The sequence below is a fragment of the Eptesicus fuscus genome, chromosome 7, assembly GCF_027574615.1.
Source record: "Eptesicus fuscus isolate TK198812 chromosome 7, DD_ASM_mEF_20220401, whole genome shotgun sequence".
In the NCBI taxonomy this organism is placed as follows: domain Eukaryota; kingdom Metazoa; phylum Chordata; class Mammalia; order Chiroptera; family Vespertilionidae; genus Eptesicus; species Eptesicus fuscus.
Genome location: NC_072479.1, coordinates 87,861,116 through 87,885,940, shown reverse-complemented (window position 1 = coordinate 87,885,940; position 24,825 = coordinate 87,861,116). Strand labels below are relative to the sequence as shown.

At 41.0% G+C, this 24,825-nt stretch overlaps 1 protein-coding gene across 1 annotated transcript in view; it reads right to left on the bottom strand.

The window, feature by feature from the left end:
• The window catches only part of ANO2 (anoctamin 2), a 283,025-nt gene that overhangs the window by 127,407 nt on the left and 130,793 nt on the right, over positions 1-24,825 (bottom strand). Inside the window, exons 10-14 of the mRNA XM_028150319.2 lie at positions 23,361-23,495; positions 18,549-18,709; positions 13,847-13,929; positions 11,541-11,552; positions 11,206-11,316 (exon numbers count right to left, since the gene is read on the bottom strand). Of these exons, the coding sequence (XP_028006120.2) occupies positions 11,206-11,316; positions 11,541-11,552; positions 13,847-13,929; positions 18,549-18,709; positions 23,361-23,495 (502 nt within the window). The remainder of the gene's footprint in view (positions 1-11,205; positions 11,317-11,540; positions 11,553-13,846; positions 13,930-18,548; positions 18,710-23,360; positions 23,496-24,825) is intronic.

The following is a 24,825-nucleotide window of genomic DNA, read 5'->3' as shown; positions in this document are numbered from 1 at the left end:
CTGTCCATGCAAAAGCAACCCCACTTTTCTTTGAAAGCTCCTTGTGACTATCATGTCAAAAAGAATTACAGGGAGCCAGAACACCTTGTGACCCCGGAGGAATTTTTTAAACCAACACTTGATATTCTGGCACATGAAGGGAAGAGTGCAAAGGAAACTGAAGGGCTTGTGTGTGTTTCCAGTGAATTCTAGGGAAGTGAAATAATGACCTTGGCCCAGACAGCAAAAGACAAATTTAATTTACATGCTTCAGGCCGTATATGGAAAAATCATTTAGATGGAAAGAAGAAAAGTCCAAACTGCAAGTCAATAGTGGCAAACATCACACATCCCAATGGTATGTGCTGGCCTCCATCAGTGACTCTGCTGTTCCAACATTCCCAATCATTGCACATATTTGGGCCTTGTGCTTTCCAGGAGGGTCTGCTCAGAAATGCCAGCCTGAATTTGCCCAGCTTTCACTCAAAGCCTAGGTCTGCTGCTGCTCCTCCCCCACCACACTCTCATTTCACAGGCTGCCCAGCTCTCTCTAGCTTCTTTCCACAACCCAGGCCTTGGGACTCTCCTTATTTGTAGCTTCTTAATTTAGATGTAGGCCAGTAGAAATGTATACAATGAGCAGAAGAGAAGGTCTTATTTTAGCCAGAACTTTTGAGGCTGAGAATGGGCTGTCAGTTGAAGAGGGCCAGAGACCCCCTCTGATGGCCTGGGCCACCCGAGCAGTCTCTCCTTGGGATGAATAACTCACATGCTCCACGAAGGGAGATGTTTATGGACACATGCGATGCTTCTCTGGCATCCTCTCCATGAAGTCCAAGCCACCCTGGAGATTGTAAGTAAAGCAAAGTCTCCTGGATAAGAAGTTGTTGAGTTTATTTTTAAGTCCCCAAGTTTTAAAATAATGTCCATAATCAGAAACCCTCAATGCCCTCCTAACACACACACACACATACACACACACACACACACACACACACACACACACACACAGGCTGATAGATAGAGATAAAGACAGAGAGACTAAGAGAGATGAAAAGAAAGACTTAGTCATAGACAGAGACAGGGTGAGAATATCCTGGGGCAGATCAACTCTAAAGCCCAAAGGAGAAGTCAGTGAGACCCAAGACCAAGTGGAAAAGCTGCTAGTCTACCTGGCACTTCCTAGCACACACAGACTATCGCACCCCCAAACAAACTCCTGGGACTTTGAAACTCACTATTCGTCTCTGTCAGCCTTTCTGCTCTTGGCTGTCTACTTTACTCTTCAATGTCCATAGAACTTAGGAATTTCTTTACACAGTACTTCCCAAACTTTCTCAGTTCACAGTACGCTTAATGTCTCGGTAATTTTTACACAATGTCCCCAGGCTCAAAGAAATACTTAACAGTTCCATTTATTGAGTAGTTAAGTTCAAATAGCTTAATAAATATTTATGTTCTAACAACTTAGTAGCCATTTGGGGAAAAACATGCATAAGTTGAAAGAAAAATTGTATTTTATTATCAACCCCAATTACTTACTAAAAGAATGTGTTTACCTGTTGGACACTATCCAACTTCTCCAACTATGGAGTCAGATTGGACATGACCACTCTTAATTCCTGTTCCACACTGATTTTGTGTAGAACTTGCACTGCTTCTACTTGAAATCCAGCCATTACTAAGAGATGATGACATTGAAAGCTGTATTGTGAAATGTCACATCGACACCGCTGAGGTAGCAGCAGTTCACATGGTGTGTGATAGGTGTCAAGTATTGCTGGGATTTCCTTATAAATAGTTACAAACTCCACAACACTTCTGTGAGTTCACTGTGGCACTGGAGTACACTGGGGCATAGTTTGGGAAACATTATCTTCATACCTTAAGAAACTTTCTCAACATACTGAAACCATTTGTCCATGACTTTCTCTCATGTGTGTGTATGAATAAACTTATAAACAAAACACATACTAGTATAAGTTCATATCTGAATAAAAGTGCATAAGAAAATGTCTGGAAGGATACAAACCAAACTTAACTATGCCTACCTCTAGGGAGACAAATAACATTAGGAGGAGATGAGGTCTAGGGAGACATTCATTTTATCTAAAATATAGATATTTTTTTTCTGGTGAGGAGAATGTTTTCATGTATAATTTATATCATCCTACCTAATAAAATAGTAATATGCAAATTGACCGCACCTTCGCTACTCCCAAGCCATGCCCACCAGCCAATCAGGGTGAGTATGCAAATTACCCAACAAAGATGGCGGTTAATTTGCATACACTGAGGGAGGGAGGAGTGAAGACTGAAGACAACTTGGAAGAAAGAGGGAGGAAAAACGGAAAGCAAGGTGGCTGCCAGAGGGAAAGCCTGGGCGGGGCGGAGTGGGGTGGGCGGCAGCGGAGCGCGGGTGTAGGCACGGCGGCCGAAGAGGCAGCGGCAGTGCACGCGGCCGCAGCGGCCACTTGCAGGATTCTTCCTGCAAATGGGCTACTAGTTAAAAATAAAAACAATTTTAATGCACCTATACACACAAAAACTTTACAATACTACTTCAGATAATGCTAAATTCTGTGCAAAGAGAGTCAGTCCCAAACTCCAATGAAGAGAACTCATTTACTAAAGTACTCAGCCTGGCTTTGCGGGTGCACCAATAGGTGAGCGCTTCTCACTCACAGGTTCTTCTTATGGAAATTTCCTTCCTTTCTCACCTCCTAGGATAGTAGTCAGAATCACCAGTAGGCTTTTCTACACTAAATCCTTCCCACCTTCTCAGAATCTAACTGCTCACACTGTACTCAAATAAACATTTGATGCTGTGGCAGAAGAGGCCACTGTCCCTTTGGTAGTCTGGAGGCTCCTGGCAAGGATTATATTTCCCAGCCTGCCTTGCATCCAGGTGGAAACATTTAACTATATCCCACCAATGAGAGAAGAGGTAGAACCTTGAAATTCCAAATATAAGTCCTTAACTACTCCTAAGAAGACATCCCTTTTATTAACCAATGTCCCCCCAATAATTCAATAAAAATTTAAAAATAAATTAATAAAATTAAAAAATAAAAGAAGACATCCCATATTAGAGTCAACAAGACTGACTCCCCAATTCTTGCATAGAAGAGAGAGAGAGAGAGAGAGAGAGAGAGAGAGAGAGAGAGAGAGAGAGAGAAAAGCTTGAAACAATAAATAAAAAATATATATAGTACCTTCAGAAGAAAGGCTGAGGGAACTTTACTCTGTTCCACAGAATATTCTGATAAATTACTGAGGACCTCGGTGGAAAGCCTGAACCATACCCCCTTGGCCCAGAGTGAGAGCCCAGACAGAATCCCTCCATCCCTGCAGCCTGGGCCTCCCTTCTCCCCCATGCTTTCTGACAAGACAGTCCTAAGCTCCCTATTGCTGTTGTCCCAGCCTCCTGGTCAATGCATAATTTATTCCACATGTTTGTGCTATTGCCAGAGGCATTGGTCATAAAAGTTTCAATGGTTTAGATGAGTTTTCTTTTGAAAAAATTGTCCCCAGGGTGGTGCACTGAACAGTAAATTAACACCCACCCATCCACAGGCCTCCTCTTGGCACATGTTCTAGCTTCGATGCTCCCCATAAAACATTCATTAAATGCAGCCTCACAGGCAGCACCAGGCCATGATGGGAGGACAGGTGCCTGCATCCCCACTGTTTAGACATTTGGGTGACAACAAGCCCCATTAGGTAAACTCCTGGGACCACTTAAATGGGATTTTGTTGTCCTTTTAGTGATATGTTTTATAGAAGATTCATTTCAGGCCACATTTGCTATTTCCCCCGCTTGCTATGTGGTCTGTTCATGTACAGAAAAATATGTTTCTCCCTCTTCCTTGAAGTCCCAGTTATCTGATCAGATCTATGTCACTCCAATGACACCATCATACACGCGCTGTTTCTCACACATACAAACACACACTCTCGCACATGCTCACACCACTAGCACACCCATCCCATGCACACAAACACTCTCAACAACTCAGGAATGGTCTGAACAACTGATCATTAATGCACTCATTCATTCTGTCAGTGGTTAGCACTCCTATGATTTTTGCCAACATTTTACTACTTCTCAAAGCAAGGACCTGGCTTACGTGACCTCTGCCTGATAGGTTCTAAAATTAGGCTGAGTTATTGACTTTGTGCAGTCCACTTGTTCTCAGACCTACTCCCTGAGTATAGCAACTCCCTGCTGTTGCTAAACTCTGGGTTGCCTCACCATCCCCTGATTGCCTCAACTTCCCCAGGTCTAACACCTTTGGAATTAGTTCCTTGTATTATTTTCCCTCTATTGAACTACAAGGCTTGAGCTTTGTTTTCTGACTATTCTCTAACTCAGCGATTTTCAACCTTCTTCATCTCATGGCACACATTACTAATTACTAAAATTCTGCGGTACACCAAAAATATATTATACTTATATTTTTTGTCAATTCGACAAAAATATAGGTATAATTTTGACTCATTCTCACCAAATGGCTATTGTGTTGGCTGTTGTCATTTTTAAATTTGACAATCTAAGGAAAAAGAAGTCAGTGCCCCTGACTAAAAAGGTATTGCATGTTTTAAAAATTCTTGTGGCACACCAGTTGAAAATAGCTGCCATAACTCATACAGAGTTTATTGTAAGAATGGAGGCAGGAGTAGGAATTAGAAGGGGTAGAGTTTTATCATCTTGTATGAACAGAAGAAAATCGTTCCCTCGAGGAAACTTGAGAAAACCTCCAAATATGCCCAGGACAGACTATTCCAGAAAAGATTCAAACTAATCCACAAGCCAGGAAAAAAATGAGCCTATTCTTTTATTAAAAGACTAGAGGCCCAGTGCATGAATTCGTGCACAGGTGGGGTCTCGAGGGGGAGGGGGTGGGACACGATCAGCCCTCTGGGTGGGTGGTGGGACGGCCTTGCCTGCCAGGTATCCAGATCCATTCCACGGACATTTGCGCCGGTTTTCGGTTGTCAGTTGTCGGTTGTCAGGAGCCACCTGGCGGCCACTTTTATATCCCTTCTTCCTTGTGGAGTGTCTAGGGAGGGGAAGTGGCCACGGTGCCCGAGGCTGACTTCCAGGAGGCCAGCAGCGCTGTTGGGATATTGCTGGTGGCACTGGCCCATCGGTGCCTGGCCCGTTCTCCAGAGATTGGACCTGCAGGACTACTAAGGGAGGGAGTGGCTGCTGCCGGGCTGGTGGGTGCCAGGACGGGGTCAGTCAGCTGAGTGGCACTCCCACTGTGGGAGCGCACTGACCACCGGGGGCAGCTCCTGTGTTGAGCGTCTGCCCCTTGTGGTCAGTGCATGTCATAGCGACTGATCGTTCTGGTCATTTGGTCTTAATGGTCGCTTAGGCTTTTATATAGAGAGAGACAGACTCTAGCCCTGGCTGGGTGGCTCAGATTACTGGAGCATCATCCCATATACCAAAAGGTTATGTGTTCAATTTCGGGTCAGGGTCCATACCTAGGTTGCAGGTTTGATCCCTGGTCAGGATGCATACGGGAGGCAACCAAATGTTTCTCTCTCAGTGTGATGTTTCTCTCATTCTCTTTCTCCCTTTCTCTCTTTCTAAAATCAATAAAAACACCCTCAGGTGAGGATTGAAAAATAATAAAATGTTCCAGACCTTTGGAAATACAATATATATCTGTGTTTATATTTCAGATTTCTCCCTATTGTCTTGCTATAAACTGAGCTAATTCTACTCATTACTGTCCTCAGTGGAAACAGAGCGTCACCCACCAAAATGTATACAAATCAATGAAGAAAAAGTAGGATATGTCGTTTGTCTCAGACCCATCTTTCCAACAAATACCACAGACCTTCCTGCCTGTAGCATAGTGGTAAAGAGGAAGAACCAACCACAATTTTTTAGAAGCATTTGAGGATATGGCAAAACATTTGAAAGACAGAGGAGCATAGTGGCCAGTAGTTTAGTTGCTCCTAAGTCAGATCCTTGGGCTCATATTCTGGTTCTGCTTCATATTCGTAATGTGTTATTTATTTCTTCAAGCTTCAGTTTTATCATGTATTAAAATGTAGGTAATAAAGTTTTGAAATTTAAATGAAATAAAGCCTATAAAGCCTTTCCCATAGTGAACACTCCATAAATATTACTTGTAATTTTATCATTATTACCACTTTCACCAAGCCCATATCCTTGAAAATCATAAAAATAGATATAAGAATAGCCAAATTACCACTGTCTAGGATGAAGAGACAGTTTATCCCCCAAAGTTATGAGCTAATAACCAACATCATCTCTCACATCAGAAAAAAAAAATCACAAACTCTCAGAACGACAGAGGCTATACCCCAATTTCCCCATGTGATAACTGAAGCAGAACAGACCCAGAGAAGGACTCAACTATCTGATGAAAGCACCACAAGCCAGCCAATGTTTGGGCCTTATTTCTGCTGACACTCCTCAATGTGGAAGTGTAGTTATCACCTCATTACAGTTATAACATATCATTTCAGATCAGCATTATGTTGATGAGATATGAGTTGTTCTCAGAGAAGCCTCATAAAGAGAGTTAAAATGTAGTGCGACCCTGGCTGGGCAGCTCAGTTGGTTGGAGCATCATCCTGTACACCAAAAGGTGTGGGTTTGATTCTGGTCAGGACACATATCTAGGTTTCAGGTTTGATCCCCAATGAAGCTGTGTACTGGAGGCAACTTAGCAATGTTTCTCTCTCTCTTTCTCTCTCCCTTCCTCTCTCTCTAAATATTAATAAACACTACTGGCCTGGTGCACAGATTTGAGCACATTGAAAGAAAATTAATTAGTCCCTCTGGGGCAGGGATTAATGCAGGTGGTCCCAGGTGGTGGCTGGCAGAGTGGGACTGGGCAAGATGGGCTGGACATCCCTGGAGCCAACCTCCCGTGGTCCCTCCCTAGCCAGCTGCACCTGGGCTGTTGCTGCGGTTTGAAGGGCATCTGTGGAGTGAGTGGGATCCCTCTGGCAGGTGAGGTCCCTTGGCCTAGCCTGTGGGGATCAGGCCGAAACCGGCTCTCTGACATCCCCCAAGGGGTCCCGGAGTGTGAGAGGAATCATGAGGAATCGGGCTCCCTCCTCTCTGGTTCCAGGGCTTGTCACCCAAGAACCACTGCTGCCAAGTGACCACAGCTCAGCAGCTCCTGTGTTGAGCGTCTGCCCCCTGGTGGTCAGTGCATGTCATAGCTACCGGCCGGTTGGACAGTCGCTTAGCCTTTTATATATATAGATATCCTCAGGTGAGGATTAAAAAAAAGAAAAAAGGTAGTGTGCCATAGCTTAACATCATACTTAATGATGAAAGACTAGTTTTTTTTTTTCCTCCTAAAGTCAAGAATAAGAAAAGAAAGCCCATTTTCATCACTTCTATTCAACATTGTAGAAGAGATTCTAGAAAGGGCAATTAGGCAAAAAGATAAAATGCATCCAGATTGGAAAAGGAAGAAGTAAAACTATCTCTATTCATAGATGATAAAATCCTAAAGAATCCACTAAAAACTATTAGAATTAATAAATGAGTTCAGCAAAGTTGGGGGTACAAAATCAATATACAAAAATCAATTATATTTCTATATGTTATCAATAAATAATCCAAAATTAAAGTTAAGAAAATAATAACATTTGCAATAAAATAATTATAAACAAATTTAACAAAAGATGTGCTGGAACAATTAAATATCCACATGCAAAAAAATATTTTTTGGACCCCTAATTTACATCAAACACAAAACTAACTCAAAATGTATCATATACCTAAATCTAAGAGCTAACACTATAAAACTTGTAGAAGAAAATCTAGGAGTATAGCTCTATGACACTAGATTAGGCACTGGTTTTTTAGATATGACACAAAAACACAAGTGACAAAAGGAAAAATAGGTAAACTATATCACAAAACATATGATTCAAATTACATCATCAATAAAATGTTTTAAGTCCATAGGAAGAGAGAAAATATTTATAAATCATATTATCTGACAAAGGTCTGGTGTCCAGATTATGTAAGTAACTCTTTCAACCATAAATAAACAACAACAAAAAAGACAATTATCCAATTGAAAGGAAAAAATGGGCTAAAGATTGGAATATTTTCCCAAAGAAAACATACAAGTGGCCAATAAGCACATGAAAAGATGGTTAACATCATTAGTAATTAGGAAAGTGATAGTTAAAACCACAATGAAATACCACTTCACACAACTAAGATAGATAAAATAAAAAAAGACAAGTGTTGGTGAGGATGTGGAGAAACTGAAGCCCTCATGCATTGCTGGTTAGAATGTAAAATGGAACAATCACTTCAGAAATTGATATGGCAGTTCTTCAAAATGTTAAACATAGAGTTACCATATGACCCAGTATTTCCACTCTTATGTATATATCCAAGAGAAATGAAAACATACATCCACAAATATGTATAGCAGCATTATTTATAATAGCCCCAAAAGTGGAAGTCATCCAAATGTCCATCAACTGATGAATATCTAAACACAATGAAATATATCCAAAATTCAGAACATTGCTTGGCAATAAAAAAAAAAAAGTGAAGTACTGATATAGCTACGACATGGATGAATCATGAACACATTTTGCTAAGTGAAAGAAGCTAAATACTACATTTTGCATGGTTCCATTTATAATATGAAAGTCCAGAATAGGCAAATCTATAGAAGCAGTAAATAGAGTAGTTGCTTCCCAGGGCTTGCTTGGTAACTATTGGATCTAGGGTTTCTTTGGGGGAAGATAAAAATATTTTAAACTTAAACTGTGGCAATGACTGCACAAATCTGTGAATGTACTAAAAACCATGAATTGTATACTTTGAATGGGTGAATTTTATGGTCTAAGAATTAAATCTCAATAAAGATGTTTTTTTTTTTAATGAACTTGATATTTTAAAAATTAAAAAAAAAAAGCAATGGGCCTTGAAGGTCAGGCAGAGCTGATTTTGATTACCAGCTCCCCCACAACTAGCTATGTGGTCTTCAGCAAGTTCCTAGACCACTCTGGACCTTAATAAATGGTAGTTTTTATAATTCAAAAGGAAAGAAAGTAATAAGAAGTGGGAATATGCAGCCTGAGGATTACAATGAAGGCAGAGCCAAGGTAATCCTCTGGGATGAAAGAAGCCCATCGAAGTTTGCCTGCTAGACTTTGATTCTCAGTCCCTGTCTATTCCCCAGACAAAGGTACTTTTCCTAAATATCCCACACATGATGGTGCCCCCAGGGCCATCTCGGGTAGTGAGTATTGACCACAATTCTTCCCGTTGGCAAGAGGAGCATCCCTCCCATCAGGCAGCACTATGTGCTCCTCCCTCCCTCATCTCCCATCTTTGGCTAGATTTACAACAAAAACAGAAGCATTTACACTATTAACAGAACTGGGGGAATATAGAAGGATGCTAACAATCAAATTCCAGGCCATTTTAATCTTACACTGCTCATTTGGGAAGGTCATCCCCACCTCCACCCTGCCCTGGTGTCCATAAAGCATTAGATGCTTTGAGCTTTGCATTCTCAACAGTGTAATGAAAATAGATGTTGAATGCTAAAACATAAACATATGTATCATTCATAATGCATTCAGATGTTTTTCAATTATTCATGGTTCCTGAGAGTTACTTGACCTATCATGCATATATATCCAAGCAATGTTTGTATTAGAACCACAGCCTCAATGTACGCAATCCCAGCTCCTTGACATTCCCGTCTATGGAATTAAAATTAAATGAGTCAGTGGTCAATAAAAGTTACATGTGATTTCCATAAAATTATCTATTGTATATTGCTCTGGGGTGGAGAAAGAAGTTTGCATGGAATTGCCGAAGCTGACAGGACACAGAATGCTTGCTTTCGGATGAGGGAGTGGTGATAATTACTCTTTCCTAAGAATGAATTCATTATTTCCCTGAATAACTGGTGGTCCTGGACTTAACTTGCTGTCAAGGAAAAAAAATAACTCAAAGGGCCACCCTCTTTCTGCTCAAAGTCTTATTTTCTTTAAAATAAAATTAAAAAAGCAAGTGTTCTGGGCTCAAAAACAACACATTCTTCTGTTTTGATGCTTGAATAAATTTGCATGTTAACATGAATGGTTTCAACTTAAAGAATGTCAAATTAAATACAATTTGAATTCAAATCCAAGATGGAGAAAAGATATGCACAAAACAACAGATTTTCAATCTTGTCGATTTTTTTTTCAGGAACCAGATTAGGAAAGACATAAACACACACACAAACACACACACACACACACACACACACACACTTGGTTTCAAAGAAGGGTGGCACTCAGAGGAGACAGGCACTGCCAAAGTGGAGCCCCCACATTGTACCCCCACCTCACACACAACAGGAGTATTTACAGATCACAGCACAAATTCTGAAGTTCTGTTTCAATGTCTGAATGCCACTATAAAACTCAGAAATACGACTCAGAAGCCGTGGTCACCATCACATTCCTACTTTGGAGGCCTACCCAGGTACGATGAAATACAAGGAACATTTTATGAGTAGCTTAAGCAAATACAGGCATGAATTTTCTTCTGTTGGCCCTAAGAGCTATTTCTTGCTTTATCCTATGACTTCCTCATTGCACTTAAAGGCAGTATATAAAGTGGTTAGATTTACATGCTGTTGGCAATGGGTCTGGGTTGAAATCCCAGATCCCCTCATTTACTTGCTGGGTGACCTCTGGCAAATGACTTAATCTGTGGACATACTTTTTTTTATTATTAGTTTTTGTTTACATACAATAGTGCCAGACTCATAAATTTATTGTGAGAATAAAATAATATAAGGTGCTTAGTACAGTGCCTTGCCTAGCGCAAGCAAGCATTTGATAAAGGTTAGCTGTCATTGCTGGTTGGTATGGTGATTATTATTATTATATATTTAGGTGATGGAGTCCAGAGGAACTAGGCCTGACAACAGTTTCTTTCTTCTCCAACCTGCTCTCTGATATTGTCCAGATACCATCCAGGAAAGAGAGACAAATCAAGTCATGGCAAAAGCCTGCTACCCATGAGCTCTGACTGCAGGACAATCAGAGATGTCATGCTCTCATTTCATCCTGTCTCGCCTCTGTCAACCCCTTCTCAGAGCCCAGTCTCTGTCCATGAAGGAGTTCCCAATGAAATGACAACAGGATCTTAAGAAATAAAGAGGACAGTGAGAAAAAGCACCAGCATCTTACCTCATCCTCACTCTCAGGCATGTTGGTCCCCAATTTCTGGACAACAGTCTGGTCACTCTTCTTTAGCAATTTTTCTCGAACTTTGGTTTCATACTCAGGCCGGGAGTGTTCCTAAAACCCAAGAGTCGAAGAGTAGTTAGTAAACAGGCAGAATAGCAACCTTGGCCTGTGGGTTATAACCAGACACCACAAGTACAGTAAAGTCAGGACATAGGATCAGATTCTATTGGACATAAGCTGCCACACCACATATAATCATGAGGAGTCTAGACCAAGAACACAATGTGGGAGAGAAAGGGGACACACAGCACTTGTTACCACACTGAAAACCAAACCTGGGCACGTTCCTGGGGATGGCACCAGTGTTAAGAAAGGAGAGAGGAAATGTTAACTTGGCAGCTGATACAAAGAGAAGCCACATGCTTTGCATAGCAGTTTGACCAAAGCCAGAGGGATGCATCTGTTCATCCCACCAACTATCTGCATACCTCAAACTTTGTTTCAACGAGCCAGATCCCAGCTGGAGAAACAGATGTGCCCCACAGCTGGGAGTTAGGGCCACGACAAAACTTCCTCCCTGCTCCATTATTCTACAAGCTAAAAAGGCGACTAATAAAAATCAAAGTTAAAGGTGGCCATGGGGAATCTTAAAACTCACTTGCCTGGGCCTGTTTCCTGTACAGCCTAAATGATTAACTCATTGGCAAGTATACCAGTGCTCAAGAGACATCACTGAGCCATTCAGCAATACAAATATGAATGGTGAGTCACCAGGCATGGGAAAGCACACCTAACTAATCGAGAAGACCATGGTCAAATCAAGTCAGATGCTGGAGCAGGAAGACGCATGACTGACTTCAAGGAGAATTTAACTGTGCACACCTGGACTCATTGGAAGGTCTTCCCCAAAGCATCCAAGGACAAATAACTATAGGTGTGGGGACTTCATGTTCCTGTATCATTTAAAAGTAACTCCTAGGCAGGGATTATAACTCCATCAGAGATTCCAGAAGCCAACAAGCTAGGCTCCTGGCCTGTCTTTGGCTTTTCCAATATGTGCCATGATGTTGGAGAGGAGAAACTATGTGTGTGACTAATAAACATAACCAATACAACAGGAGATGATGCTATGTAAGTGTTTTTATGGCTCACCATCATCAACCAATCTCTTAGGAACAACCAGACCCAAGAGTCACCCCCTGGATCAGTGCAACTTCTGCCTAAGAGGCCTCCTTGTGGAACCAACTGGATACCATAAAGACTTATTGAAAGACTTCTTTGGGTCCTGTATGTGCTTGTTGAAGGGAAACCTGCCAGATCCAAGAGACTTTTGCTCAAAAGTGGGGCAATCTTCAGCTCAGTGAGCCTCTCTTGTCCAATTAACTTCTTTCAGTCAGGCCCTAGTACATCTTAGCATGTGTGGCCTCATGTGAATACTCCATCCTCTCTGAAGGTAGAACCCATATATATATTTTTTTTTCTCATTTGTCATGGAATCTATGATGCTGTTAGTCCCAGGGCATATGCTTAATGCAAAGGACTGGATAGAGTGAACATATGTACTCAATACATTACCATGCCCATATGCTCAAAGGCAAGCTGACTAATTAGAGCAAGGAGAAGAAATCACACCACAGACATGGAGAGCCACCTAGGCTCCAGAACAAGACTAAATAGGGGATTTCACTTGCTTGGCCATAAAACATCAGGGCCACAAAGTCAGAGGTACTATGGGAGAATGTGGAAAAGGCCTACTCTCCATGCAGCTACCATATTGCTTATGATATCCTTTGCAAGTGGATACTTAGGCACTTGGAAGTGCCTCTGGTCCTTCTAGCCACTGTCTTCAGCACTGCATCCAGAAATGTCCACAATATGGGTAGAACCTATCTGATATTGACATTTGCTCTTTAGTCAATGTGGGAATAGATAACTGTGAGCAACCATGTTATGCTGTTCCTTGTCAACTCGCCAACATCGAGACTGGGCCCCTAGTTCTCAAAAGAGTCTGGAGGAAAGGCTCATTTGTTTCCATCCTTTAATTACAGGATGAAGCAGGATATAAAACCATTTTTGCCCAACCGTGTAAGAACCTATCCTTAGCTCATGCTTCAGTTCACATGGTGTACTGGCTTACACTGTAAAGGTCTAGGGGTTTTCTTCTTCCGTGGGCATCAAAGACAACCAGCATCTGGCACCCATGCCTCTCCCTTGACCCTCAGAAGGCTTACAGAGGCATTCTGACATTCCCTGCTCTGGGAGAGATTCCTATTTTCTTGATTTATGCTCACTAGAACCAATGATATGAGATGTAGAAGTATGTTGAATGACATCTCAAGGCTACCACAAGGCTTGCCTCTTGTGCCATCTCTTTTCCAGAGAGGGACACTGGGATATCTGGCTACCTACCAGGACCAACTTCTTGCAACTCAAGGGTAGAGAGGGAATTTGAATTCTTAGTCTCAGTGCATATCAATCATGGCTTAGCCCATAAAGTCAAGCTAGAAGAGCTGCCAAAGTGAGACCTGGCCAGTGACAGGCTGATGTTACAGTGCACGTAAGTGGTCATTTCATTCAAAAATGGTCTATCTGTAGCATCAAAGCAAAGCAAGGACCCAGAGAAGCATGCAAAAGAACTCACTTCTTCCTCTTCTATACCAGTCAGGTCCCAGAAGTAGCCCAATCGCATCTGTAATCTCTTCCAGTTTTCGAGAAACATGGTAGCTTAAAAGGAAAGAAAAAATTCTGTCAATTTTGAAGAATAAATTTTGAGTACTCTTTGGATTCAAAAATGGTGGTGAAGAATAAACTTACAAAATTCAAATTTAGGATCTTTCTTTAAATCTTTATTTCTTTCCTCCTACTTCTATCTGGAACTGCTCTAAATATTCCACATCCTTAAAAGCCGAGGAGACACACACACACACACACACACGCACACACACACACACACACACACACACACACACATATCTTTCCCCACTTCTAGGTTATGAGAAGAGGGTAAACATTGATCTCAAGAAGTGAGGAAGGATGGCAGAATAAAGAAAATAAGAATGAAAGAGTTTGTAGTCATTTTCTAACAAACTTCATTGTGTCTATGAATACATTCTTTCTTCCTATATCTTCCTCAACACTCTCACTTTTTTTTCTCCGTTATTTTTTGTCCCCAGCACCACTTCCCTTCTGTGGGCCCTAATACTTGCATTCTGAGATTATGTAACAGTCTCCTAATAGTTCTACCTAACTCCAGAGTCTCAGCCTTCCAACCCACCTTGCATGCAGCTGATAGACTAATCTCCCTTAAGTGACACTCATTACATTCATCCATTTCTTAGCCAATATTTGTTGAATGCCTACCACATATACACATCAGTCAGTCTGCCTGCTCCAACCATAGCTCCCTTGAAGGGCCAGCCCAATGTGCTCCAGAAAGACTAACACCCTCTACTCCACAGCCATGGTCTACGATACCAGGATTGAGCTTCTGATCTAGAGCCTGCCAATGGACCAGATTCCCACTTTTGAAAACTGAAACCAAGAAACACAAAGAGAAGCAGAGAAGACATAAACCAAGCAGCACCTGAAAGAAGGAGAAAGGGCTGTGGTTTCTGATAGCAACTCTAGCTCCAGTTCCCCAATGACCTGGCTATATTTCCTGCATCCATGAACTTGCTTCTTGCCTTATTAAAATAAATCTCTTGTTATTTGAGAGAACTTGAATGAATTTTTAATCCTGAAAAAAGAACTAGGCCCATCTAAGGTATCTGCAGCACAGAACACTGTTCTAGGCATCATGAAGGAGATGAGATGACTCTGGTGTGGATTTTGCTCTCAAGATGTTTACAGTCTATGTGGGGAGGTTGTAAATAACTACAATACAAGGCATACAGTGACTGGGCCTTAAGAAGGATACAGATAAAATGCTGTGGACATGCAGGAGAGGGAGTACTAGCTGCCAGAGAAGGCATCTGAGCTGAGTCTTGAAGAGCAATAGCATTCAGGCAGTAAAGAAGATGTGGAGAGAGAAAGGATGCCACTATCCCCCCATTCCTCACCGCTGCTGAAACTTTCAGTGGCTATTTATGGCCTAAGTTCTCTCTGGATACTGGAACCTTGTATATTTGGCCAAATTGACCTAAATCAATTCCCACCATTTATCAACGTACACCTTATGCCTGCATTGCTGCTGACGCCATCTCCTCCCTGTCCTCTTCATTCCTAACTTGTGCAAATTGTCCCCCTCTCCTGTACTACTAACCAATGTCTACCCTCATCCTTTCCTGACCAACTCAAGTCCCACTTCTTTCATAAGATCAAGCTCAAGGGCACCCTCTCCTCCACACTCCTACTGCCCTTAAGGTCTGCTGCCCTGGAAAGGGAAGGGATATGGCCCTCCTTGAAGCCACCCATACACCTCTACACATGATAAGAATCTGATAAGAATCTGGGTGCCCTTCATTGTATGCTGCACTGGACTTTTGGCTGCCATTCAGGTCTATAGTATAATAATAGATCTATAAACTTTTTTGGCTCCTAGATGCCTGTTTACCCCAGGCACAGCACAGAACTAAGCATAACAAACACCATGGACTGGTTAAATATACAGTTACTTAAAGTTTCATTTGCTTTACTTGGTACAATATGACAGTGCACTGATCTCTATGTTTTCTCCTAGGACTAGCGGATTTTTCATGTAAGTGCATCCTGACCTCCCAACACTGGCATCACCGTGGGTGATGCAATGAGACCAAGGAGGATGTCACTCCTCTTCCTATACTCTTCTCAGTGCCTGAGGAGAGTTCTGCAAGGTCCATGAAGGACAGAAGTCAGACAGTGGGAACAGGCAAGAGAAACAAAAGAGTCATTGAAAGAGGAGCCATGAGGACAAGGGAGGGCCAAAGAAACACCGATGAAGAGCTGCTCAGAGTTCCTGGTGCATATTATATGCCAGGCACTGTGCTAAGTGCTTTGTACACATATCTCACTCACTAGTCACAGAACATTATGGTACAGGTATTACTTCACCCATTTTACAGATGAGGACAATGATGCTCAAGGGTTAAGTATTGTGCCCCAGGTTACATTGGACCTTGGGTATTGACTTCAGCAACCCAACGCTAGATTCACATTGGATTGCTATGGGACCCACACATTAGGCAGTCCCCTAAGTAAAAAAAAAAAAAAGAGTTTATAAGCCCTGTCCCTTTTCTTTTCAATAGGGCTTCAATCTCTTTCCAAAGTTCCCTGGAGTTTGAAGCCAGAACAGCAGAGGGGCTAGGCCCAAAGACTCCAACAGACCCAGGTTTCTCTGTCTAGTACCTTCCATGAACCCCCTGTCTCAGCAATCCCCTCTCCCACTCCACAATAGCCTGAGTCTCTTTCTGTGGAGAACCACTTTTTCTTCCCAGCCTTATTCTTGGCAGGCCTGGGCCCTGGCCCAGGCCCACCCAGCAAAGCACCACTGATCATAATAATCATGGTAACAAGAAGCATTACTATGATTTTTAATTGTAACATGTAGGCAATCATACCCAGGGGCTCTTGGCTGCTGTTACTAAATATACAATCACATAAAACATAGCAAGGCTGTTAAAAAGACAAAACCAAACTCTACCTTTTGCCAGGAAGCTCTGACACAATCTCACCCTTTTTGCTTTCCCTACACTGCTATCTGAGAGGAAGAGAGAGGAGCCAGGGATGAGGGTAGTAAATTATTAGGCTCTCCGGAGGGGTGAGGGGTACTTGTTCATTACAGCTATTGAAAGAGAAAGGGCAGTTGTTGGGGCTTGAAAGTAGGCAAGTAAAAATGAAAACCAAGTTTCTCTACAACAAGGAATTAAGCAGCTCATCAAAGTTCTTAAGGATCATGGACCCAGTGTTGCTAAGCTACAGCTATTTGATCATCATAATATCTACAAGACAAATTAGTGGCATTAGGATTGCAATATATTAAATATGAATGCATATTCTGAGTTCCAAGTCCATTCAAGTGGATTTGTGAGTAATTGCAAGATGCCCTTGCGGGATGAGGAGACAGAGCTGCCTGACTTCCCAGGTAACAAATTTCAACTTCAGTCTGTTTTAATGACCATTCCTGTGAATATTTTCAGAGCTTTATGGTCACAAGTGCCATTTCCTCCTGCCTCATTCTCATGAACTGACCACTGTCTGTGTGTTCTTGGTTGCAGCTGTTTTCCCTGAGAGTAGAATGGTCCTGGAAGTTGTCCTTGATGGCCTAGGAACATGGAAATCTTTCTAGTCTGGTTCTATCTCCACCCAAGTAGAGGTTCCTACAGGGAATGGAGGACAGTTGCTCCCACCAGTGCTGAGAACAGACTTCTCTCTGTCTCCTCCTCACACTTTCAGAGGTGTGACTCACGGTCCCATCCTGGTAGGTCCTCCAGGCCCCATAGAGTTGGTGATAAATCAAACAGCCTCTGTAGAAGCCGCATGGCCCTGCTAGTCTGTGATCCAATGGGAAAGCTAAGGGCTTGCATATCCATGATGAGTAAAAAGCAGGTGGCTAACTCAAGATGGGCTGAAACATGTCGACTTAGTCTCTTTTTTTAATACACATGGGTGTGCCTTCTTGGAAATGCTCAGTTACCACAAGGTTGTTATTCCAATTTATCCCAGTTTGTGAAAATACAAGTGTGTGTGTGTGTGTGTGTGTGTGTGTGTGTGTGTGTGTGTGTGTGGTGTCAGATGGCTATGGCCTAGAGAAAGTTTATTACCCTGATACTCTGGGATGGGAGGGGCAGAAAGGAGGAGAAAGACAATGAAGGAACTCTTTGTTCTTTCCTTCACAAATCCCTTCACAAAGTGGAATACTGAAAACACCACTGTGGTATTAAGTAAAATCTCTACAGTCTATACTCATGGTATCCTAGAAATTACACTGAACCTGGAGTCAGGATACCAGGTTTAGGCCCTTTACAACCAGCTAACTCTGTGACCATGGACATGATCCCACCACTCTGCTATTTTGGGTGATAGCTATGACTTTATATGTCTTAGATGTTCCTGGAGGTGCATTATGGCTGTGCTACGAGTTTTCAAAATATTCCCTGGTTCAAATTCTGAATAAATCATACATGATTAATACAAGGTTACTATTACTGTATTTTTAAATATATACATGTATATAGCCATGATAATATCCCTAGTTCTATTTACATATATGAGTAAAAGAGGTAAACCTATTATCCCTAAAATACTTCTTGAGATACAAGGACTAAATGCTAAAGAAAATAAACTGAAGGATATGGCCATTAGAGCATGGTCACTGTACCTATTTCAAGGTACCACTCATATAAGTGAGCCTCATGATAACCACTTACCCCACAGAGCCATGAAGATGGAGAAGAAGACAGTGGCAGGATTGTCAAACAGGTGGCTGGCCCGCGCTGTACCACAGGCTGAGCTGAGGTTCCAGTAATCACAGGACTTGTCACACAGGGGACACATGGTGAAGGCATTCTGCTGGTCACACATCTCTTTGCTGCAGTAGACAGAGGCTACTGGGTCAGGTGAAGCTCACACAGGACCCACCCCAAACAAATCACCCCCAAGACATCTCCCACTTCTGAAGCCATGGCTGAGCTTATCAATGCCATACATGAGGTGTGTTAAAGAAGGGATTGGATTTTTCACTTTGAGAGTGTTATTCTTATGTTTTGTCCAAAAAAAAAAAATAGATGGGCTACCTTTTGAGGTATGGAGCCCCCACCATTAGAAGTGCCCCAACAGAAAGTTAGTGATCATCTGTCAAAGATGTACACTGAAAGATGGCTTATAAAACCCCCTTCAAAATGTGTGGTGTGTATGAGGTTGATGGAAAGCACCAAAAACTGTGAATAAATCACCCGCCTGAAGTTAGATTTCATCATCATTCAAGCATAGACTGTCTTCTTAAACCTACAGTCTGTCTTTTAAATGTGTGACACTGGTCACAAGCTCTTTCTTCTGGAAGAAGAAGCTATGTGAAGAAGAATGGAGTCAGATCTGGATTGGAAGACTTTTTCTAAGTACATCTGCATTTGTAGAATGGGGATTAATAACCTCAACCTAATAAAAATTATCATGACCATGAAATGGGATTAGGGGAAATGAAAGAATGAGGTAAATTTTTCCAAAGTCTAGATTCTATGATCTTCGAGAGAGAAGCATGAGTCAAATAACCATCGTCTATATTCTAACCGATTCTCAGTACATTTCTATTTAATGGACTGATGAGTATATTTGAAATTCCATTCCTTCATTAGGTGATTATCTGAATCCAATAAACTTAGGCTCATATGAGTGCTTATAAATAAGAACCAAGGAACTACCAGCCCTAACTGGCCTCCTAATATCTCTCCACACCATATATTGGCAGGAAAAGTAATGAACTTATTCTGGTGTGTAATAGTCCTCCTGGGGAATGGGTAGAGGTTTAGGCTTTTGGTTTGGAGGAAAATGGTGAGAACTCAAGATTTCATGAAAATGAAGCACTGGGGAGGTAGGGGACCCTACACTGGAAACCACAGCTGTGTTTTCTCCAGAAAGAGGCAGCAGAGGGAGCTGCAGAGCATGGCTGGCAAGTGGGAGGCCACTGCCAGGGTGAATAAGCTGGTACCTTGTGTGTTAAACAAGTGCTTAGATTTAACCCAGAAGTCAAGGGATGCCTGGATCTAGTTTTCCTTTATTAAGAAGTTGAAGGGTTTAACTGAGGGCTGTCACTATCTGTAAAATGCCAGCTTTCACGCTCGTTTTTAATGAGCTATTAAGTCCACAGCAGGGAAAGGCCCCTGTGTGAGAGAATGGAAACTAGGTCTCCGAGGATAAACCTTGGTTCCTCCACTGACTTGCTGCTAAGCTCTCCACTGGCAAGTGTCAATAGCAGTGACTCATTCACATCCACAACATTAAAGAGTAACATCTTGTTAATAAGTTCAGCTGTGCTAGCTTCACCTGGGCACATTCTTATTGTTCACTCGAGAGCCTGGTTTATTTCAAGTCTTCTGGGTCAGATAAGTGTTCGCTCTGTAGTTGAAAAGTTGCTGTTTTCAGAAAGGAGAGGACCCTCTTGGAAAACAAATTCACACGGAAAATTGTTGGTTTGTATAAATTCTAGTGAAGCGCTGTGCTTTGAAGCTGTGTCTGAGAACATCTGAGTAGGGACTTTGTTCTTCAGGGGTTTGTTTACACATAGATTGCAGGGAGGGATAACCTTAGTCAGATCTTAATCAAATCTAGTCAGTGCTAAAAGGTCAGGAATGAAAAAGTATTAGCAACCAACTTGGTGCAAAGCATTTTGAAACTTAAGTGCTATGTAAATTACTGGTTTTAAAATTAGAGTACAGTCAAGTATCAATCATTTGTATAAAATTGCAGCTACTGTGGCACAGATACTCCCCATATCATTTAAATTGGAAGTCAGGTGTTTTGTAGGTATTGATCATTGTTTTTGGTTTTGGTTTGGTTTTGGTTTTGGTTTTGGATGCAAGCATTTTGAACAGAATTCTGAAGAAATTCTACCTCAGGGTGACATTCAAATGACTGAATTCTCTAGAAAAGCTGAAAGATGAGGGAAGCTCACCTAGAATTGAAATCATGTCTAGATTATTCACGGGCTGCATAATCTACAGATTCCTAGTTAGAAGTAACTGTGGCTATAAATCTAATAGTGTATTTCTTCAATCTATCATTTCTCTAGAAAGCATAGGTTGATGTAAAAACCCAGCGTGAGTGGTTTTCTCAATGAGTGACTCATGGCTCACAGGTTGGGTGGTACAGGACTGTGCTAGCAGAAAGAGAGGAGGTGCAATGAAGCAATTATTCAGACAGAACATCTGTTATTAAGGTTCAGACCTAAAGTAACCAATTTTTTTCAATATGGTTTAGATTAATCAGCTTTTTAAAAATGCTCCAGTCTTTCCTACCCATGTAAGCAAATGCCTAACAAATGGAACCTATCCCTTGGTGAGCAGAGGAAAGTTCTATAGATGTATCATGCACATATGGAATTATTACTTACAAATGATACTTGTATCTCACATATCAAAGTTATTGGCAATAAAAGGTACCATTTAAAGTTCCACGTAATGTAAATTTTCTGGTTTTGATTTTGTACTGTAGTTATACAAGATATAACCATCAGGAGAAACCGGGGAAAGGGTATATTGCACCTCTCAGTACTATCTTGGCAACTTCCTGAATCTACAATGTGTTCAAAATAAAAAGATTTTAAAAAGTGATACATAGGTAGTAACTTCCCAGCTTAATGCCAAAATTAGAAACCTCTGAAATAATCCCAGGAATAGTGCAAGTTTTTAATTATGCTTAGGAGTGGATGGTAGACACAGAGTCTGAAAAAATGTGAATTTATTTAGATTTAGTATTGGGATTTGGAGGCCATTCCTTTGTTGATAGGAGTGATATTTTGTGAGTTTCCATCAGGACCACAGAGCTTGGACTTTTGATGGGTATACAATTCTGATTTAAGAACAGTTCTTTAAACAATTCTTCACAATATAATTAATTTTTTCTATCATTTATACCTTCTTGATTTGTCGTGTCCTATCATGAATCTGAAAAAGTGACAATCAACATTTCAATTTTTAAGAGTCAATTTCAAACTTTTTGACTATGACCTACAGTTTGAAAGTCTTTTACATCATATTCCAGTAGGAAAAAACGTATATACCATCTTCTTATAAACATACTCATACAACAATGCTTATACTTTCCTTTTGTGATGAATACTAATATTATACATCATTCTACTATATCTTATCTTATTCTAGTTCACTTAAAAGATAACCATTAAATTGATTCCATAACTCACAAATGGGATGCTACCCATGATTTTTAAAACATCATACACTCTGATAGGCATCTACAATGATAATAATCACATTTTACATGCCTACACATCTGTACATATATGATGTGTGCATGTGCATAGATATATGTCTTTGCAGCATGTACAGATGATAGTCCATTCCAGCTGCAATGGTCATTGTCATATGCAATCCCATATGGGCACAAGTTCTAAGTCCTGATGTAAACCAGCATACTGATGGCCCACCCATTATACTGGCATTGGTTCTTCAAGCACAGTATAGAGATTTCTAGTTTTGATCAACCTGGGGTTCAGCTCTCTAGGGATCACAACTGAGCAAGAGAAGCATGGAATCCGTGTTTTCTGAGAATGCATCAGACAAGGCCAGTTGAAGTTCTTGGCTGCCAGGGGGAATATGAGCTCTCTGGAAGACTTCACAGCTTATTGGAAAAGGCAAAACTTTGGAGCAGCAGGAGGCCAAATCTCAACCCTGACAATTAGTAGTTGTTGAAGTTGAACAAGTAATATGACCTCATTTATCGTCAATTTCTCCAACTCTGTTAGGCGAAAATAATAACTACCTTATATAGAGTTTACAATGTTGATTTCTACAGCATCAAAGAAACTAGTGCATAAAACCACCTAGCACCATGCCTGGCACAAGTCGGTATTTGGTAAGTATTGGTTCTTCCCTGATGCCAGAGGGCAAAGAAAGTAAGCACTAATTTTAAGTGCTTACTTTCTTTGTAGGCTTTCTCTTCCTCATAAGGACTAGACTTTGTTCCATTTCTTGGTTCTCCAAGAGCTCCACCATGGAAACTGTCACTACCTGTAGTTTCCGACTCCTGAACCAGAAGCCTTCTTCAGTTCCAGAGCTGCCTGCTTCTACAGTCTCACAGCATTTTATCCCAACAGTGTTTGACCGAAAGACATGTGATCTCTACCCAATACCACTCAATACTTCCTGCTTGGACCTTATGGGAAAATATGGGGGAGTGGGAGTGAATCATGAAGTTAAGTGGGGGAAAGCATTTCTCAGGCACAATTTTTTCATCAGCCTTTATCCACCTGTCCAAATCAGACCTGGTTCTAGAGAAGAGCTTTACTAGGAAAGAATGTGGGTCACACCCAGCATGGCTATGAAGCCATTCCCAGAATCTGTAGCTCCCAGATCTGGCTCTGGAGAAAAGTTGTGTGTGTAGTAAGGGAAGAAGAAGGAGAGAGGGTGAGGACTTTGGAAGGAGATGTGTGAAATGTACTTGAAACTAAGATGAAACTCCAAACTACTAACATGGGAATTGAGCCTTTTTCTTTAAAATTGTCTTACCTGGGAATATCTTCTTCAATTGTTGCACATCCATAAAGAAACACAATCACACCAATTATAGAAGATGGGATGAGGAATGATGTATATAATCCCAGCCAAGCAAAATACAGTCCAATTTTTTCTCCAAAATACTTTCTGGAAAATAAGTTATAACACATTTTAAGAACATCATAGATGGAAAAAGCATCCTCTGGTGAGGATTAACAAAAACAAACAAACAAAAATAGAACATCATATATTTCCCTCACTTCTGTTAGTTCTAAACCTGACAATGGGTCAGCATAAATAAAAAGGAATGGAAGTTACATGAGGAAAGGGGGACCTCAGTACAAGGTCTTTTGTGAAATGAATTACATTTCATTGGAATAACATATACACACCTGTCCTGGCTGATCATGTGAAATAGCTACAAGAAGGAATTCAGCCCTAACAACAAACAAAAAATATTCCATAAATTTTAGCATCTTCACCAGACAAACATGAATAACACATCATCATTTCATGAGTGCCATGAAACCCACAGAAAAATGCTTTTTGGAACTAGCTTATGTAAACAACACACACAAATTATATACTTGAGGATGTACACTTATGTACACAAATTAACATAAACATACTAACAGAAAAATTATTAGAATAAATTTGATAAAATAGTAGTAATATTTTCTTTGGCTAATAAAATTATGGGTGGTTTTTCATTTCTTTGGTTTTATATCTTTATGTATTTTTAATTCTCTACTTATTAATGAATTACCCTTATAATTTTGAAAAATTATTCATTTTTAAAAAGAAAATTTACCAACCCATATCTTATTTTTATCCCCAGCTCATAAAGTTAGTAAATTATCACACTAAGCCTCTAAAAAGAGTTTTTTCCTTAAATAAATATAGGTTATGGAAATCTGATGAGAAAAATATAATCCACAGAGGAGCAGCGTATTTTATTTCTCAAGTGACTCTGACATAAAATCCAGGAGGGAAATGGGAGCTCAGCCTACTCTGTGATGGAAGCATGAAGAGTGAGAAGAACAGTGAGCAGTCTCTTGATCCACTACCAGTGGGGCTGCTCTCAGTTAGGATGCAGACAACTGAGAGAAAATGTAGCATCCACCCTAATAACAAGAGAAATATGGATAATCTGTGAAATCAGGACATTTTTTGAACCCATCAGAAAGTGGAAGTTGCAAGAAACCAGGTGAACTAAATTTTAAAGAGAGAGAGAAGCCCCTCCAAGGAAAAGTGAGACATATTAACAGCTTCACATTTGGCAGAGCCTGGGAGGAGTAGTCTCCATAGCATGAGTAAGAAGAAATAGAGAGAAAAATCTTAACTTCTGGAAGGCTGAGTGTAGGTTAGCATGACGGGTTAGAATAACTGGGAGCTCCAGACACAAGATGAGTTTGCACTCATTCATAAGATCCTATCCAACGACCACTACCCAGTAGTCATGAGGAGGATAATGGGC